Here is a 20528-nt window from a genome sequence, read left to right as displayed (position 1 = left end):
AGATAAAATGCATAGAGGAATATAACTGAAGGGTCGCTAGCATGCCCAGACAAAAGACGATTGGAGAGGAAAGAAGAAATACAAGATAGAGGATAAAGCATCTGAGGGGAGGATTGAAAGAAAGGGAACAGAGGAGCAAAGAGTGACAGAGGAAGAAAAAGAGAGGGGAAGGTTTGGAGGAGGGTGAAGGGGGGGTTAACCCACTTCAATGCTGTGTAAACTTTGTTTTTCTCCAGCAAATGTGACGAAATGTGATGGTGGCACATTGTCACATCGCAGTCCCAGATAACACAAAATAAGTATTGAGGAACAAGGTGTGTGTCTAGAAATACATAGAAAAATAACTATAGTAGTTGTAGCTTGAGAGTCTACTATCACATAGTGTTGGAGTCAAGAAACAGAACTGGATCAACAGGGAGTAGAAATCCAAAGAACAAGAAAGATAGATAGAGGGAAAGAGAGGGGTAGATGAACAAGGGAAGAATGAAAGCTAAGAGAGGGAGACAGGGAGGAGCTCAAAACTCATGGATAGGAGTTGAGTGGAAGGAGGCTGATAATGAGTCTAAGACGCAGAGGAAGGACGCGAATGGTACTGTGTACTTGCGTGTGTGTATGTGTAGATACGTATATATATATATATATATATATATATATATATATATATATATATATATGTGGTGTTGGTTAAGGCATGACTGTGCGTGTGTACAGTATGCAAGAGTTAGAGAGTGAAAGAGTATGAGTTAGCAAAAACACTGTGTTCATGAGAGGCATCCCAGCAAGCACCTGACAAATAGTGTCATGCAAAAGGTGGCCAAGTTCGACAGAGTACAAAATTTACAATAGTGTAATGTAGGATTTCCTTGCCTATAACCATCTAAGGTGAGTGGCAGTATTTGTTTTGATGCTCTAATGCCAAACTTCCAATATACATAGTCATAGGAGAAAAATGTTTTACATGCCTGATGGTGAGGTACCACCTTGTGTTGAGCCAGGGCAACCACTTGTGGTACATTAAAAGTAAATATTGAACAGTTTTGTCCTGATACAATATAATTAACAATCATGTACTGTGTTCACCAAAAATATACAAGCAACAACTGTGGACTACTACAGAGGTCTGTAACTTTTCAACACAAACCAAAGTATCTACATCTATTCAATGTCAAAATGTTTGTTGGGATGCAAAGAAGGTCAAAGAGAGAGTGGTGCAGATGTAGAAGTAAAAAATGATGAACCAAATGGAAGAGCTGACTTAGAGACAGACAGATAGACAAGACAGAAAAGACAGGGACGAGAGACAAGACACGAGGCAGAACAAAACAGACTCAAGCAGCAAGACAGCAGACAAGAAGACAGACAGAGGGAGACGGGCAGACAGACAGTGACGGATGGGCACGCAGACATACTGTACAGTACGCAGAGGGGAAGGGGAGGGGTTTGGGTTGTCGAAGAAAGGGAAGGAGAAGGAGAAGGGTATAAGTGGGGGGATAGAATAAGGAGACTGTGATTCTAAATCAAAACAAAACCAAAAAAAAAGACCATGGCTCAAAGTGGGTTTGAAGGTCTCACACACTGGGGCTTAAAATCAAGAATCAACTACACCTCCCCTCCTCCCCGCCTTTAACATTGCACCTCAATGCAAAAGTAACTCAGAAAGTCTTTGGGTGGGCGGATGTGAGGTATGTGTGTCCGGGGGGTGGGGTGGGGGGGGTGGGGGGGGGACTGAGAGGGGCATCAGGGATAGGTAGCATTCCAAAATACACCGTGTCGATCCAAATGGGATTCTTATGATCGTTGCATGGGACAGTTTGATGTTTTCCAACAAACTAGCGGCACAAATATCACCTACACACACTGAGGGGATTTTTACCTAAGAACTGACATTCACTGACCTGAGCACCGAAATAATCACTAAAATGTACATACAGTATGTTCACATGTAGTCTGTCGGGGACAAACATGTTAGTAAATAAAGCAAACTAGCACTATATTGGTGAAATTGGTGAAAACCCATCTACTGTTCCTGGCTTTTAACAGCCATGTCATATTTAGTCATAGAAAGCACTGCTTTACATGTAAAAAGATTTATAAAACACAAATAGCCAACTACAGTTAGAGATAGAATCAAACATGGAGACCTTTTGCAGCCACTGTTGTGCTTTTCATTTGTACTCCTCTGTTTTACTCTACATGCATCCTCTCAGTCCTGTAATTCACTGTCAATGTCCATTATGTTACTACCTTGGGCAAAACACCATCTGACCTTGAGGGCAAAAAGTTCATTGCTGACCTTTTGTGGTTCACAAAATCACATACTGGTGTGGCATAAAATGTACCAGCAGATTTCAGCAAAGAGTATTCTGTCCTTAAAAAAATCCCAAATTTCCATATTTACAATCTGAGCAAAAATGTCAAAAATATAACCATAATAATCATAAACTGTTGTGACCTCACTGCAAAAATATTTAATTAAATAATGGGATATGTGACCTTGGTTGCGATAGGATGCTTTGTCTCATCATGACAGGTATTATTGGCTAGTTATAAATTCCAAATAGGAAATATTCTAAAAAACTGGAAAAAAAGCAAAAAAAGCCCACCATATGGGGACAGAAAATATATATCTGCATTCTAATTGGTCAAAAAATGCCTGACGAAACAACAAAGGTGAAAGGGCAGCCCATTCTTCACACTGACATGCATGGGTGTGGCTATGGCATGAGTGACATATACAGGTGCACCCCCATCCACTTGGGCAGACACCAGGGAACCAATACAACCCAAAAATGTCACCCAAGCCCATCCAAGCATGCCATCCATTCCCAAATATAGCATTGTTCCAGACACACACGCACAAAATCAAATTAAAATTAAATAAATCAAACTGAACAAATCCACAAAAAGAACTAAGTCCGAACAGCATAGACAGTACCAGAGTGCAGCTGTGTTCAACAAAGAGGTATGCATCAATACTATTAGATGTTTTTCAGCTATGATTTGTCTCTGCTTGAAGTTTGCCTCCAATCCAAAATAACGGTGAACACTGAACAGGGCTAACAGGGTCTGTGTTTTAGGGGAAATGTCCAATCAAAGTGTGTCTGATGGTGCTCTTCTCTCCCTGGGGCTCAGGTCAGCCAATGGACCGGGAGCTGTAGTGCCTGAGTGAATGAGGTTTCCCCACAGGAAGATGTCTCTGTTCACCTTTGAGTACTTACACTCTCAGGGAAAAGTGGGAATTACCACCAGCCACCTGCCAAATGCTGGTAACTTTTGGCTGTGGCTGGCCAGTGAAATTTGAAATATACAAATCACTGAGCCAATAGACAAAAATGTCCTTGCTTAAAGGCTTTGTGGCACTGGGGCACTCTATAATGAATGGTAGGTAATCAAACTGCAATTTGGAAAACACAGACAGGGGAGAGTCTACCTGTCAACAGCATGCACAATGTGTCTGACTCATAAATAAATGTGACCTTTGATTAGAACAGAAGATAAAGAGCTCAAGGTCAGTTGATACTACAGCATATTACACTATATCCAGTAAACATGTTGGGGAACATTAACAGTGTGTGTAAATGTCAGTATCACATGCAAATGACTCACTGCACTATCATTAGCTAGACATGCTTGGCCTGTGTGAAATAACTGGATGTTCAAGTGGACTATTCAAGTCTGACATGTCAATGGTAAGCTCTCGAAAGCTGTGTACGTGTGTACGTGTGGTACCTATGCTGTCCTACCTTTACAATGCAGTGCCAGTGAAACAAAGAAAATAAAGAATCCCAATTGCATGGACAGGCTCCTCATTCACAGAGACCAGGAGCCCAGCCGGCCCATTTGGAATTGAGAGAAAATAAAACAAACATGTACCTTTCATTTGGAATACTAACAACATATTATCTTGTTTCAAGCCCCAATGTGGAGAGAAAGACAAGAAGCCTTACAGTGGACGAGGTGAAAAGCAGTCGAGAGAGAACGCCAGAGTACTGCACTAACTCTAATAGTGGGCGGTGTTGTGGAGGGATTTGTGCCAAAAAACAGAGGTCAGAAGGTGGACATTATCGGCCATTTTGGTGAGGCAGTGATTGCTGCCCCAAAATGAAGGGGGAAGCCAAAATAATGTGCAGCCTTTAGTGTCACCTTGAAGCTGAGATTACACCCTCTTGCTGCCTGAGGACACAGGCGCAGTATGGAGATCCTTTAGTCACACTTGCTGGGTTAGGCCTACGGCATTTACATATAAGCCGCAGGGGTCGGCCCGTATTAACATTCCTTAGCTGCGGCAATGCTAAACAGTCACTATCGGTGGCTCATCAAAATGGAAATTATTATCTAAAGGAAACTGACAGGAATCATGGCAGAGGTATCTAATAATAGCAAGCAGTGGATTGAGGGGATTTTAGAGTGCATCACTTGTTTCTATTGACTTACAGGTAGATGACAAGCAGCCAAATGATACTGCAAAAATGTCCCCTCACTGTGGTGATCCCCAGTGAATATTATCAGTTGGATTGAGAAAGGGCTTGTATTCATATTTTTGCATTTCAATAAGAGGTAATAGAAATTTTGTTTTGAATGAAAAAAGGCAAATTCTGATAGCAACATGATGTTTTTGAGGGGTGGCTATTAACTTCAGGACTCCTCGAGACAAACATCTAATAGAGATGGCAGGATTTTGCTTTGGCCAGTGAGAACATAAGGTGTAATCTAGCTTTCTTTCCCAACATTACACACAAATGCATAGCAGGACATGCAAGCACATTCAAAATCAGGCAGATACCATTGTAGGAGGGCAAACATGCACATGCGTACATTACAGCGCAGTCTTTCTGCATCAGTGTTATTCTTAGGACTTAACAATTAAATATAATGGCTGAATGTAGACATTATCAAGTTGTCATTATTCTCTGTTTCTCAGAGTGGCATTGTGCCATACTTTGTGAACATATGCATATATTATGAGTAAGGTATTAGTGACTCAGCTGTTACAATGACTGACAGTCTTGATAGCCAGTTGGTGCATAGAGGTGATGGAATTTAAACCCTCATTTTTGTTTGGGATAACTGCTAAACCAGAAGGGATGATTATACAGATGTCTAATAACTTGCCTATGGACAAATGATGTGGCTGGTGAAATGGAAAGAAATGGCATGGGTGTGGTAGACAGGGGCCAAAAATATATTAGCCATACTCAGCACCTTCTCAAAGGGAATGCTGGCCAACACTGAATAGTTTTAAGAGGGGCACCAAAGTTGCCTACAGCAGAAGACGTTGGTTAAAATGAGCAGATTCCAGGGGTAAATTTGGTGCACAGTATTACTGATGAAAAAACAGATGTACTACTATGGATGAATTAAGGTTGCTAAAAAATGCATACTGCTTCCATGTTTGCTATTGGAGCAGTAGTTATTTTCAATATTTTCAGATACTTTACAGATCCCCTGGAGATCAACACACTTTGATATCCAGGCATACAAATACTCCCACTCTCAGAGGATACTGATAGTGGTGGAAGTGTGTTAGCTCTTCTACCTGAATGAATGATATGCCTGATCTACCCAGCCTTGTTGAGCCACATGTAATGCTCCTAGCCAAAAACCATGGTTCCTTTCCAAAATTATGCATTGTATGTATTCATAAGCCTAGTGGAGCTGTAAACATTACGGGTGAACCCACTGCAGAAGGTGACATGAGATTCAATATAGATCTGATTCAGTTGAATGTGTCTTGGAAAACCTAGTGCACATGCTGATGCTACCAATTAAGTGGAACATCTTAAGAGATGACAGGTAGTTGGTACAAAGCCAGTTGCAATATAAAACAGTACACGCTGCTTGGATTGATTTCCAATTCATTTAGCACTTTCTCGTCATTATTGTCATAGGACTACACTATGAAAGCTTAAAAAAAAAAATTACTGTGTGTTTTGTTGTAGTCCAGCTTGAGAATCTTCATTACTTTAGTCACATCTAACTGAAAATCAATTCAATTCTATGTGTGTGTGTACAAAGGATGGAGGGCTTTTGAATAATAAATTATAATTTGATTGAGTGTCATGACTGCGAGGGAACACAAACAGTAGTCACTCAACAAAACCAATCACATCTAGCTGCTGCCATTTGAAAATAAAAGTATCTTTGAGCACCCGCTAAGCAACAGCAAATGTGATGTCGAAGTCATTATATTGTTATTGATCCACACGGCACTGTAAATGGCATCCCTTAATGGCTGCCTGAAATCCCCATGGAACCCAATCAGGCCTAATTTTTTCAATAATGGATCGCTAGAAACAAGATGACAGGAACACTGGCTGTACACACACTTATTATTTCATTCGGCATTTGCATTTGCACTCCGAGACTCAAGAAGCAGAGCAGCATCATTTTGAAAAATAAACATAAATCTCACAAACAAATGAACCACAAAAAGACAAACAGAAAAGTAAGTTTAGGAAAAGAACTGAAGGAAAAGGAAAACACACAAACACAACACCATAATCACAACACAAGAAAAAAACTAAATAAAGGAAAGCCAAAAAAGGGTTGAATTCGAGAAAACACTTGTAGAAAAACCAAAGAAAGAGAAGGAAACAATTGAACGAAACACAGGGAATGCAGAAAGAAAAGACCAACACGGCCAAAGGGATTCTGTACAGGCATGCAAGCTCAGTTACATTCTCCCATCATGCAACAAGTCCTGTTATTTACACGTGCTGGGTTTCCATGACAACACGTGCAAGAAAGCCTTTAGGTGCAGAAGCAATACCAAAGGATGCAAAACGAGAAAAGGCCCCACAATGCAAACATAAAAGTAAATTAACAAGACCCGAGCTAATCGGGTTTGCTTTCATCATTTTTTTTCTTGGAAATAAAGAAACATTTCTTTCATAATCATTTAGCACTTTGGATTAACTGATTAGTATTTCTTCAAATCAGTAATTAATCGAGCTCTGTAATAGGAAAATACAGCTAAATTTTTTTAACATGTTGAATTGTTTTTCAAATGTGGGTTAAAAAAAGTAAAAAAGAAAAAACACACCAACCTTCTCGAAGCTCTGAGGGATGTAAAGGGGTTGATGCAGAACACAATGACATGAGGAGAAGAGAAAAATAGGGGAAACACAGAGAGAGTAAAAAAAGCCACCTCAAGGTGTTTAGCTGCAGCTACATTTCCCTTTTCTTTAATCCTTTTTTTCCTCCTTTTCCCTTGTCCCAGCTATCACTGACACCCGTCTTGAAAGTACACTTGCCTGCCCCCCCCCCACCCCCCTTAAATAAACTTTGAACCAATACAATCAGATTCACCCCAGTGGCCACACTGTCGCCTGGTAAAAAGAAAATATTGAGGCGCCACTGGAGTCAAATCAAGTGTACCATACTCATAAATCAAATTTTCACAAGCTCCTTATAACCACAAGGAGAGGTTCCTGTGGTGGCCATATTTGCTTTTGTTAGAGAAGGAAACCAAATAAAGAGAAAATAAATAAAAACTAATGAGAGATAGAAAAGAAAAAAAGACACAGTTTGGGCTGAAATTAGCAGCTGCAGTTCAAGACAGTTAGAAGCCAATCAGTAGCACTGTCATTTTGGTTTCTTTTAGGATAGTAGTCTCAATTTGCCCTGGTAAAGTATGCCCTAGATATAATTTAGGATTGTTGTTGTGTTTTCTCCTGAAAATTGATCCCTACCACAGCTGCTAATCTCGAGTGCATTTCGCTTTGTGAACAAAACATAGTCAACATCAAGTATCAGAATTGATTGACAAAAGTTAACTGAAAACAGACAAAAGTTGACACCATTAAGGCATAACAAGTGTGTTACATAGTGTGAAAGTCCCTGAGTAATTATGACCTTTGTGTAGTCTTTTAAAAGCATGCTGATGAAGCCAGTGTTCATGGAGATTGCATGAATTGTTGGAAATGATATCAGGGTATAGCAGTGTGTTTTTGACCAAAGGAACTACTAAACATCCCAGTGCTGTGTCAACAAAGTGTTCCCATTACTGTTAATGAATTCCGTAGAGCTCTTGTCTCACTGTAATTTGCCATGAACCTTTCAACTGCTACCATTCTGTACATGAAAAAGGCGGATAGCTACTTGACATTAAGTGTCACTGACACTTAAGACAGTATGAGAATCCAGGATCAATGCTGGCTAGAAGAGACTCTAATCTTGATCAACCATTTTTTTTTTTTTTTTTACTTTCTACTCCTCACAGTTTTTCTTCCCTACACTGCTACTTCACAGGATATGATAATAGCAATAATAATGAAAAAGCAGCTCCCTGACCCATTTCATAATGTCAGAGTAGTGAATTATTTATTGGGAACAAAGTTATTTGGTACACAGCAGAGGGAACAAACTGAGTAGATACAGAGGCATCTTTATTTAATATGCACATTATAAATAATGCATGTCGAAAATGCATCTGCTTCAATTTATCAAAGCTCCCTCAACAGGGATTCATTGTCATTTAGCATTAGTGGTAGAGAGAAGGCTTTTGTCTTCATTGCCTGTTTCCTATGAAACTCAACGTTCCCTGTGACTGTTTGTTTTTCATATCTTCACTTTGCTGGGACATGCCAGCCAAATTTACCACTGACTGTAAAAGGCTTTAAAGATAATACCCCAAGCAGAAACAGGGGAATACTATGGATTTATGCTTCAGAACACCATGAACAAAAAGTAGAAGAAGAGTACTATTTATAATCTAAGCACTAGAGCATTCTTTTTGTAATAAAGAGCTGCTGACTGTGTTAAGAGTCCTTTTCTATTAATTCACCACAAGTAAATCCTTTTTTACCCCCAAATCTTGGAGAAGGCGAAGGGGTTGAGATTTTGATTGATCAGCATTAATACCTCGCCACTCAATCAAAATCACGACTTACCGTTGTGCTCCTGTACCTGAAAAAAACGAATCAAAAAAAGAAGTCCTTTGTGTCTCTTTTTGGGTGCCATAACTTTGACGGAGGGTGAAACATTTGATCGGGCACACAATTACAGGTAAAAGGCGTCTTACAACTGATAAAGTAAAGACATACGGCTTGTTGTGCTACACATTTCCTTCCGAGTAGGGGAAGGCATTCAGAGACAAAATGGAGCATAACATCATAACAGAGAAGAACATTAGTTGGTCAATTATAGTTTTACATTTGGAAGTGTCAGTGCATATGAAATTACATTTGTGGGCAGGCAATACTATCAATGCTAAAAGATTTATATTACTTGGGTATTACTATTCTGCAAAATACATTTTGTGTAAATACAGCTGGGCTAGAATGGAAGCAATTATCATTTGTTAAGCTCAACAGCAATGCCACTTAAAGCTGAGCTGCACTGTGCAGACATCTGAGTGTGGATGTATTTATTTATTTATTTTTGGCCTGGCTCTGGGGCCAGGTTGCTCCCTACCTCGCACATAAAGGTTAGCAGGGGACGAGTAGCGTACGCCTTCCACATTAGACGCCACGCACTCGTACTTCCCCTGGTCTGTCTCCTCGCTGTTCTCGATCTGCAAGGCACCTGGGGAATGACAGCATCCAACAAAGACAAGAAGGGATGGGGGAAGAGAAAGAAAGAGAGAGAGAAAGAAAGCAGGGAGAACATGATTAGTTGATCTGTTGGTGACTCGACAATCTTCTTAATGGAGGAGATGTTGAACCATTTTGTCAAGAACTGTTTCTCTCTGCAAAGCTAATGCAGATTGCCAAGACAAACTGGGTTCCTCTCCAGCCTCAGCCATCCGCGGATAAAAAGAGAATTAAATAAATACAAATGTGGACTCGCACTAAATTTGAAGCTATGTTGATGTATGCAAGTCATGTTAGACATGAAATCGTTTTTAAATAAACAGGACAAAGTGATGAGTGTGGTAATGTTACAGGGTGTCATGTAAACTGAGCGTGATTCAAAAAAAGTGTCCTTTGCATAGCACTCACTGAGGAGGGTGTGTACTGGGGAATGAGGGAAAATATCCAGACATACAGTTCAAATGAACACTAGCATGGTGCATGCCCATTGAACAGCTCAATAATAAAGACGCATCTAATCTTACATGATACCTTATGAACATATATGGAATAAAAGATTAAAGGTATATCTATGTGAACTGATATACTTGGTACCATTATGATTGTGTTGTTTACAATCATTTGTATTCTCTTTTACTTGTTATTTGTGTGCTTTGTATTAATCACTCTTCACTCCAGTGTATTAAGATTTGATGTAGTATCTCTACTTTGTACTAAATTCGTGTTGATCTCTTCTTCATTTACTTTCCCCCGTATTGTCATATTTTAGGGTATATGGTTTTATATAAACCCGTTCAAGCTTCTGTGTTTCAACTTATCTATTTATCAGATTTTATCTCTTATATGTGCAAATAAACTCAACCTAAATGCTTGGCAATGACACTGGAGAAGGGGCGGGGGGGCGGAGGAGAGAGGTGAAACAACAGGCGTCAGATCATTCCTCGTTAGAGCGCTGTTGACGGCAGATCCTGATGATATCATTAGGGCTTCTGGCTGGCTCAGCAGACAGATTGCAGCCCAGGCCTCCCTGACAAACACAGCACCATCGCTCGTTACCATTTAGCCAGGAAGCATCAATACACCAGCCGCTGCCCAGGATGCTTTGTAAAATACCATAACCAACTCCATCACATCAGCAAGCGGCAGGAACACAATGTTATACAAAGCTACTATTCTGGAACATTGGTCTAATAACGCTTTTCAGCTGTGCCACAAATGAGACAATCGATCCTGCTTAATTATTAAGATCAGTCATGCTTCCACCTTGGCCACAGTTGTAATACTTAAGAGAATTTTACACCTTTGAGTCAGTACAAAGATATCCACTCTTAAAAAAAAAAAATTAAACAGACCTGAAGCCACAACAATCTATACTCATCTATTCTATTCCCTCTCTTCATTTCTCTCTACAGTTCAGATCATCCTCAGCCCCCAGAGGGATCTGTTCTTGGCACATAGCTCATGAACCAAATGAAAATGTCTACCTGCCGAGTGCAGGTGGTAGATTCTTCCCTCTGCATTTATGCAAGGATCTGATTTGGATGTGTTTGATGTGCGCTTGGAACAGCAAATGCCAGCCCGGTGGCAGGTGGGTTGGAATGTGCTCAGAAGCCTAGCGCCTCGACACCAGGGAGACCACAAAGTAAGGACTGTGTGAAGTTCAATTCCAGGTGGATGGTTCCAGAAAGCTCTGCCAGCGGCTCCTCAGTCTTGGTCCCTGTGCTGAATTATAAAATCTTAGGAGGGCTATAGTTGAAGTTGGTGCAATTTTTTCACTGCTTCATAAATATTAACGCTGAAGGGCTTGTGGTGGGATTGAGTGCCCTTTTTGTTATCTGTTACCAAAGAGCAAAATCAGAAGAAATGTTCTATATTTCATATATTGTCATTGCCAACTGAAGATGTTCCGCAAATGCAAATGCTTCCAGCAAATACAAATGTCTTTATCTGAAAATAATACTTAATAAATGTCATCTGAAGGTCAACAAAACACAACCACCAACATGCGGATGGGTGACAGATAATGAGCCAAACACAATTAATTGAGAGCCAATTAAAACCAACATCAGCTGCTGTGAACTGTACCTCCTGGCAAAAGAAAGAGTGAGAGCAAGAAAGGAGAGAAAGACAGAGGAGACTTTGAGAGGATTGAGAGAGTTTCATCTGTTTCTCACCATCTTTGGTGGAGGCTCCTCGCTAGGTGGTATTATCTATTGTTTCCAAGTCCCTATTGGCTTCATTACATATTCCAGCTATTATTCAGCAGAGTTGTGAATAACACATAAAGACTCAGAGAGAGAACAAGTGAAGTAGGAAAAAAGCAAGGAAGAAAAAGGAAGGGAGGAGAAGCAAGAAGGAGAGATAGAAGTAAGAGATAAAGAAAGCAAGAGACAGCAAATGTACACGAGCAGTGAGAGAGAAGGAGGAATGGAGGAATTTATTCTTATTCATATCCCTTATTTCTTATTTTCGGTCTTAAATTTGTCTATTACTATTCTCTTTCAAAATTAAATAACAGAAGATAATGTATTATCTTAAACTGGATAAACATTGAAAAATGAATAACAAAAATTATGAATTTAATTGCACACTGGATACAATTAGATGTGCGTGAACAAATATGTGATGAAGTCCAGTGCGAGAGCTGGAGAAGGAAAGGAAAGGAAAAGCTAAGAGAGAGAGGAAGATCAATAGAAAAATTACATCTATTCTATTTTGAGAGGCTTTATGCTCATCTCTCCGTCAGATTCACACATAGTCGAGGCAATATCCCACTGGTCTTATATGTGTTGTGCCACACTGTGAGTTCCATACCTATTCTGTAGATTTTGTCCACTCTCTATAGCATATGTTTTCTTCTAGTCTCACCTTGTATTTCGTAAACCACAAAATAAGAGAACGTCAATGAATCTATCCCATTGATTTAAGTATTGATCTCTGTAACCAAATAAACAAATTAAATTTCTTTATTTTCTGGTGATGTCAGTTTAAAGCCTGATAATATTAGCATTTAAAGACAACAGACCTCTAAGAGCTTTTAACATACAAATCCAAATGATCCGTCTTTGATGTCATATCTCCAGCAGCAGCATGCACCGGCATGAGCACACACTAAACAAACTCCACCCTTTGAAAACCCTTGTCACCAGCATGTGTCTCTTCCCTACCATTTTCTTTTGTCTTTTTTTAAAATGACTGCACACCCTGTGTTTTGCATAATTGCACTGTCTACCCTACCAGCCTGTGGCTCACCACAGCGCGAGTGGCCATTGGCAATTTTTTTTCTTTTATCAAGAAAAGAGGAAACACAAGGAATGAAATAAATGCTGAAAATTATCTTTCCCAAGCACAATAAAAAAACACGCACCCAGTCTGTTTACACAATGGGCGTTTACTGATAAAGACTTGCCTTGCGACAAACAGCAAATTACGGTGTTGCTCACAAAATGACCTTACTGTGCTTATGAAATAAGGCCCATATGGGGCCTAATGGCATGTCTTCACTGTCTCCAGCTATTAAGTCTTATCACAAACATAACAAATGTAAAAACTACCAAAGACCCGTTTGTTTTGCTTGATTTCATTAAGAAATAAATAAAAAATGAAAAACAGTTCATGACTAGTAATTGTCATATGAAAAAAAAAATAGTACACTTTATTTCATTACTTGGTAAGAATTTAAATTCAATGGTGAGGGTGATTTACAATTGATGAGCAAGTACTAGATTACTTGCTACTTAATCTTGCTCAAAGACACTTAAAAAGGGCACATGAATGCTGAAGGACATTATGTGAGCTGTTGTGGGCATTGAACCTAAGATCTGAGAATGTCCTACCTCGTTTGGTCCGGACTTTCGGACATTTCAGTTTCAAACAGACGAAATTTGGTCCGACGAAAAGAGGTAGTCTCGGTCCGGTTCGTTTCTGGTGTGAAAGCATTTTTTGGATGGTTCAGACTTTCAGACTATTTACAGGAAGTTTAGCGGTTGACGTGTAAACTGGAAACAAACAAATGCACGGAGAAATGCATTGAAATAAGGACACAATTATAAATCTCCCGTGACAGATCATCTTTTCAAAACAGACAGCCACTATAGAAGCACACTGCCACATACATCTTTGTTTTCTCCTGAAATGGAGGTGCAAAAAGATTGCTGCTGTCTTCTCCTCCTTTCCTGTCGGTGACGTTATAATGTTCGCACGAGGATGTTTAATTGCAAATTTGAACTAGCCTTCAGCATACTTGGTGCTGCAGGTAGTAATGCCATGATAATAATATAGTGGCAAATATGCATATGTTCATTTTTTATTCATTCATTCTTGTCAAAGATACCCGCTGAACTGTTTAATAAACCAATCAATGTCAAGTATAGGGAGAATCAGCCTACACAGATGATGACAACGGAATGCAAGTGTGTCATGTAAAGTCCTTTAGTGCGGTCGCAGAATTGCAGTGTGAAACCAAACCAAAACTAACCTAATGTATCAAAATGTATCAAAACATGAACCTTGGTTCGGACCTTGGTGCGGACTTTCAGGTGTGAAAGCCCCATTAGAGGCTACACCAACCATCCGTAAACCCCAGGAAGTACCGCCACTGCTGAATAATAATTCATGTGTTCCTGGATCAGAGGAGAAAAGATTGGTGCCATTTTTTTCTTATTCCATGATGTATGATGCACCATTAGGATCCCAAAGAAGAAAAAAATACTGGCTACAATTTAAGCAAATAAAGTCCCTGATAATAGTGACATCACTTCCACGTGGACCAATTAGTTTCCATCTCAGTCAAAGTGACCCTTACTGCCCACCAACTCTCACACCCTCCAATCTCCACTGCCACCCACTCCTGGCTGTCTTGCAGCATGTTCACTGCCTTCATCCATTCGATAAAGAAGGCTGTAATGGGCAGTTGGTCTGGGACATTTGTCCCAGCCTTGACAGCTGCCCTGGTTAACAGGGCTGCATGCCGCAGGCTGATCTGATAAAGAGCACTGAGGTGCCAAGGTGTGATAACAAAGAAGACTGCCTGGCCAGAGTTCAATAAATACATGTTTTTGAAGGCCAATTTGGTTTGGTTGAACTGAAGCTATTTAGAGTGGATACTTTGTACCAGTAGGCTTCAATATATTAAAATTTCAACATATATATATAAATATTTATATATAAGATTTAGATTTGTCTTGTAGACGGGGCTCTCCATCCATCTATCCCAATGGTAAGGCAAACTAAGATGTTTCACTACACTTGAAGTAAAAAACAAGTTCCTTGCAGGTTTCCAATGTCCTTTCTGTAGCTGTAGACTAGCAGCAAATATGGTATCAGAAAATATTTCATTTTTAATAAAATATCAATTTGGACAATTCCAGATCTGGTTTGGTTTTAGTCTAGGTTGCTGTGAACAGGGGGTGACAAAGGGAAAAGGCAGAAGTGTAAGGTTGGGGAAAATCTGAAAATGAGATACGGAGAGAAAAAAATGGAAAAAACAACAGATAGACAGGGGTGGAAAGAGAGTCTCATTTATGAGAGGTGAACTGTACAACAGAGACAGAAGAAAACAATGTAGGAGGAAGAGTTGAAGAGACAGACAAGCACAGAAAAACAGAAGGACAGATGAGGGGATAAAAGAAAAGCAAGGAGGGGCCCGCATGGATGATTAATTTCAGAAAGTGCCTGAAGCTGTGGTCTGCCCACCCCTGTCGCTGCTTTGTAGCAGCTTTGCCATGTGTACCCCCCCAGTCCCATTTGTGTAATTCAATTAGTGTGCTCCAGCGGGCCTTGATTGATTTGTTTAGGCGATCAACAAAACGGCTGGCCAAGTCTCACTCTTTCTTTCCCTCCCTCTTGCTCCTTCCGCAGCACACTCAGCCCTGCCGGTGGTGGCACACTGTTCTTTTCATCATTTTATCTCGCGTTTTCTCTCTCATTAGTCTCTCATTTCTCTTCTCCTCTGCAGTCGTTTCCTCTATGTCCTCTCATCACAACACTGTTCACTAAAGCTCTACTACAGTGCAATTAAAACCCCAAATTAGCACCTTACTGTAAGTGGATACACACTCAAAATAATAACCTTTACAGTACATGAACTAAACTCGCTGACATGTACAGAAGAGTGACGGGCCTTAAATGCGCTTAATGACTGAAGAGGAATACTTACAGAAATATCTCTACTAATACATCAACACAGATATTTAGATTCCCTGTTGGATAATGCACTCCACTATTGAGGAATGTTGTCAGGCAAAAACCTGGTATTGCAATAACTGGAATTAACAAGTTTCACACTATGTATGTATAGTGTGTGTTGTATTTTCACGCATGATGTATAAACATTACAGGCTAAGTAGGGCTGGGGCGATTCGATTACGTAAATACATCGACTCACATTACATGCGTTGAAGCGTTGCCGCATCCGGTGTTAGTGGGATTCTCCCGGACAAGCTCCAGGCAGCTACAAGACCTCGTCCTCGACTGTCTAAAGTCTGGGAGTTATGCAGACTCAACAACGTGGTGCTCGCTCCGTGAGCTTCACTGCTGCGCAACTGCTATCCACGAATACGTGAAGCAGCATAACACGTGAAGCGAAAGTATCCCGGAGCACTTTGTCTAGATGGCAACGGCAGCCCCGAAAATCGTGTTTACTATCTGTCTCCACACAAGCACGGCACATTATCAGCACGAGGACACGTAGTTTGTTAAAATCAGGGTACCCCCAGGATTCTCAAAGTTAAATTTAAGACTTTTTAAGACCTTTTTAATACCACCTAGGATGAAATTTAATACCAACTTCACTGCTGTTTAATGGAAAATCTGTATTAATTTTAAGCCCGAGAAAATGATTTACTAAATTACATGAATTTAATAAAACATTTTATTCCGCCAACTTGTTCGTATCTCTGGCTTTCTGAATTTCAGACACTTGCCTATTCTCTTCGTCGTCGAGCTAACGTTAGTAGCACCTCAGAGACGTTTTCTTTTCTTTCCTAACAACTGACTGATTCGCGCAGAGCTGGATGCCAGAGCTCGTGCACCGCGAACACTTTACAGTTCGGAGCGTAAAGCTGAACACTGACGTAAACAGTAACGTTACCTGTACTGCTGTATAACATCAGTCACACCCTACAGTCTATGGTCACACCAAACGGAGTAAATTATGAAGTCTCACACACACAAAGTATTCATTTATGACGTTACGGCATCCTACGAAATCCTACGAAAGGACAAGAAAGAATGTAAGACTGGTAAACGAATAATTTCAATACTTTTGTAATGAAATTTAAGACTATTATGGCCTTATTTTTGGAATATGAAATTTAAGACTTTTTAAATACTTTTAAGACCCTGTATCCTGTAAATGTATTTTCTAAGTATTTCTTCATCACCTTCATGTTAAAAGTAATTTCTGCCCCGCTGCTGTCATGGTAACGTTACACCGTGTGTCATCTAACATTCGGAAGTTTCATATTTTCTGTTTATAAAACGGCTAGGTCAAATCAAGCTATCTGATTGGTTCGTAGTAGTGATGTAATGAGTGTATAGAGGGTATGCGCATGATGTCACAGAACGCAGTTACGCTCACTGAGTGGCAGAAAGATGTGCACCAGTGTTAGCTTGAATAAGCTCAAACACAAACAACACATCTAAAATGGTAAAGAGCTGGACCACTGGTTCTTTGGTAAGCAGTAACGATCACTGTTAAGTCTGACTGCCTTTAATTTGAGCAAATAATCACTTGTTTTACTCCCGGTTTGCTAAACGCAGCCATGGTAACATATGTTTTGCCACTCAGTCCAGCGTGTTCCGGAAGGGGAAGTGACATCAACGCATACCCTCACCACAGACAGCAGTCCACTACTTGCCCCAGATGTCTGCTATATTGAAACAAAGTTTAAGTTTCAATAGCCTGTTCAAAAGACTATTGCTCAAGGAGAGACGCAATTCCGCCCTTTCTGGCAGGTATAATATTAAAGTGTTATTATTTTACGCATTGCTGTCGATTTATGCTACCTATCGAGATGTGCTACTTAGCGGTTCTGCGCATGCGTAAGACCCACAAGCGCAGTTTGTTTCCACGGTCATAAATCTGTGCAACCTTGCTGTTGGGAATGCCGTCGAGAAAGTGGCTGATCAGTCAATATCTGTCAGTAATATATAAAAAAATAAAAATAAATCATTATTAGTCTACTTTTTGTATTCGAAATATCTGTTGATGAAATAAAGTCAAATTGTAGTGCGTCTGTTAGCCTACTTTATTTTTGCCATACTTGTCAACCGTTTTATAAAAGCAATAGCTCACTTCAGGCCGTGATAGACCCTCATTATATCACAGTTAAGGGGGCGTTGACTGTCATGAGCGAGAAAACAGCTGAAACTAACAGTAGGCTACAGACAAAAATAACGGTACAGTCTGTAAATCCTTTCAGTTGTTTTCTTCGCCCCACATTGATGCAAAAATACATTTGATTATCATCCTGCAATATGCAGTATTGAAATAAATCCATGTCAGAAACATTTAAAGTTTAAGTAAAGTAGCCTAATTAATGTCTGTTATTGTTATTATCACAACACATCAGTGAGGTGGAAATTTGATTCATTTTAAGATATGATACTATTGTCATTATTCTAATGAGCTTCATCAGGATGACTGAATAAAATATTTATTTATTGATTATACATGTTTTTGATATTTATTTTGGATAAATTGGTATGTTAATCAAATAATAGGCAACTTTTGATTTCTTTAGAATACAAAAAATTAGTCGTTAGATTAATCGACTAATTGAAAAAAATAATCGTTTGATTAATCAACATGAAAAATAATCGTTATGTACAGCCCTATTATAAGCCAAGTACTATCCCACTTCACTGGCTGGTGTATTTCCAAGTTTTGCTACAGCTGGTTCAGCATGATTCCTTACAACAACTCTGCAGTTGTTGGGCTGTGGTATTGTGCGTAAATTTCCATACCTCTTGCGACTATAGAGAGCGACAACATGCGTAAAATTACATATTAGAGGAGTAGAGTATACAATAGAGGAGACATCCTGTGTGGACACAGCAGCAAAGTAAGGAACTGACCTTTCGTCTCCGTCTCCCTTTCCTTCTGTCTCTATCCTGGTTGTCACTTGGGCACACTCTGCCACCACCCCAAGGTCATTATACTGTGATCGCACCAGCATGGAGCCCCACGTGTGATGCCATTGTTGTCAGTACCCATCTGGTGGTTGTAACGCTCCCATGAAATCAGTAATGAAGCAGGTAGGGAGTCCAGCTACCTTTCTACCTATTGCTTACCTTTAGGCCAGCACCTAATAGGCTTTGTATGGAAGCATTAATGCAGATTTTACATTTTGAGAATTGGCTCATGCGACTAAAGCCATGGCACTGTTTCCCGTGATGCACACAGTGATTTTTGTGAGATGGACCATTGCTGTCATCTCTTTCTACCTCTTTTGGTTTTAATCTCTTCACTCTCCTTAATCGATACTTTAGTATCACTCAGGCTTTCCTGCGCTGGACCATTGGCCATCCTGGGATCTCTCGCTCTCCCCTGGCATGGTGTTTGGATCTAATTCTTCGTCCACTAAGAGATTCAGCCTCTCTCCTTGGTCCCTCTGTCCCTTTTGTGCATGTTGTCCTTGTCTCTCTCTCCCTCTGTTTCTGTGTTTCCTTTATCCTGTCTGTGTGAATGATGAGCTTGAGCTTTGCCTTTTGTGTTTCTTGGGGAGATTTCCTTATCTAAACCAAGGGTCTAAGGATAGAGGGGATTGTGATGCCCCTTGAGGCAAATTTTTGATTTCTGATATTGACCTATATAAATACAAATGACAAAAATTCAGATTCAGCTGTAGGGCAAACATGTCTTTAGGTAAGAAATCTTCTCAAAAAGTTACATTTTCTGGAGAAGAAGAGACAATGAAAGCCTGCATTAGTCTGGACATGCACCTGTGCAAACAAACAATTTGTGTCTCTCGCACACCTTGATTTCAATTACATTTGCATCTCTCTCCAATATCCTATGATATTAATTTTCTCTCTACATAACGTCTCTACGTTTGATAATATGCTACTGTATAGAGATTTGTGTAATTTATGGCTAATATGAAATGGTTGAAGGGGGAGGACCTTAATATTACTGTCGGAGCTCTAATGTCAAATGAATCACACCCTTTCATGTGCCAAACTGTATACATGAAACTAAAAGCAATTATCCCATCCCTATGAATATGGGAACATATATGGCAAACTGAGATATTCACTTACCTGCTCAGCCTGTGAAACAAAAGCATCTTAAAATAGAAGAATTGTTTGACAAAGCTATCATATAATTAATCAGTCACACTGCTTTACCTCTGTGTCATTCTCTGTCCCACCTTGGTATCTTCCCGTTCATTACAAGAGCTGCTTTTGGGGTGGTGTACACGTTGCAGTTTTTGAAAAGGCGGCCATTTCACTCCCTAGTTTTGCCTTTATAAGTTGCTGTGCCGCAGAACAATGGGTAAATCAAATGCTTTTACCCTGACATACCATGAGTAACTCCAGCTAGGACTCATGAAAGTGGGGTGCATTAACACACAAAACATGGCTATTGCTCTGGTGGTGAACAGCAGGATGAGGAGGATATCAAAGCAGAGAAGGAGACAGAGGAAAGGGTTTACGGTATTCAATAGCCTGGCCTTATCAACAAATAAGGCCACCGTCGCCCAGCACCCAACTTCCTAACACCAATCCCCTACCCTCCGGCCCCATGTCCATTTCCAAACAATTTAAATGTCAGAGGTATAAAGCAAACAAACCACCTCGTAATAACCCTCACCAACCCTCCCCTCTGCTTTCAACTTTCTCAATCCTGTATTATAACCAGCCAGCAATTTGAATTGCTCAGTAGTTTCCTGACACTGATGATGTGGAGTAGATAGTCGGACAGCACAAACACAGAAGGCTCACAGAGGTGGAAGAACTGCACATCGACAATGATATGGGAGATTGGAGTGT

The 20528-nt window shown here is 40.1% G+C and overlaps 1 protein-coding gene and 1 long non-coding RNA gene across 5 annotated transcripts in view; one reads left to right on the top strand and one right to left on the bottom strand.

Moving 5' to 3' along the window:
• Positions 1–20528, bottom strand: part of ptprsa (protein tyrosine phosphatase receptor type Sa) — a 188228-nt gene that overhangs the window by 66850 nt on the left and 100850 nt on the right. For all 4 annotated transcript variants that reach the window (XM_046050635.1, XM_046050632.1, XM_046050633.1 and 1 more), the window contains exon 6: positions 9415–9525. In XM_046050635.1, the coding sequence (XP_045906591.1) occupies positions 9415–9525 (111 nt within the window). The remainder of the gene's footprint in view (positions 1–9414; positions 9526–20528) is intronic.
• Positions 17375–19337, top strand: LOC123971683. Its single transcript, XR_006825250.1, has 3 exons — positions 17375–17489; positions 18686–18791; positions 19026–19337. It is a non-coding gene; the product is annotated as an uncharacterized LOC123971683 (long non-coding RNA).

The sequence above is a fragment of the Micropterus dolomieu genome, linkage group LG05, assembly GCF_021292245.1.
Source record: "Micropterus dolomieu isolate WLL.071019.BEF.003 ecotype Adirondacks linkage group LG05, ASM2129224v1, whole genome shotgun sequence".
NCBI classification, from domain to species: Eukaryota; Metazoa; Chordata; class Actinopteri; order Centrarchiformes; family Centrarchidae; genus Micropterus; species Micropterus dolomieu.
Note: the sequence above shows the minus strand (reverse complement) of the source record. Positions and strands in the feature narration are given on the sequence as shown.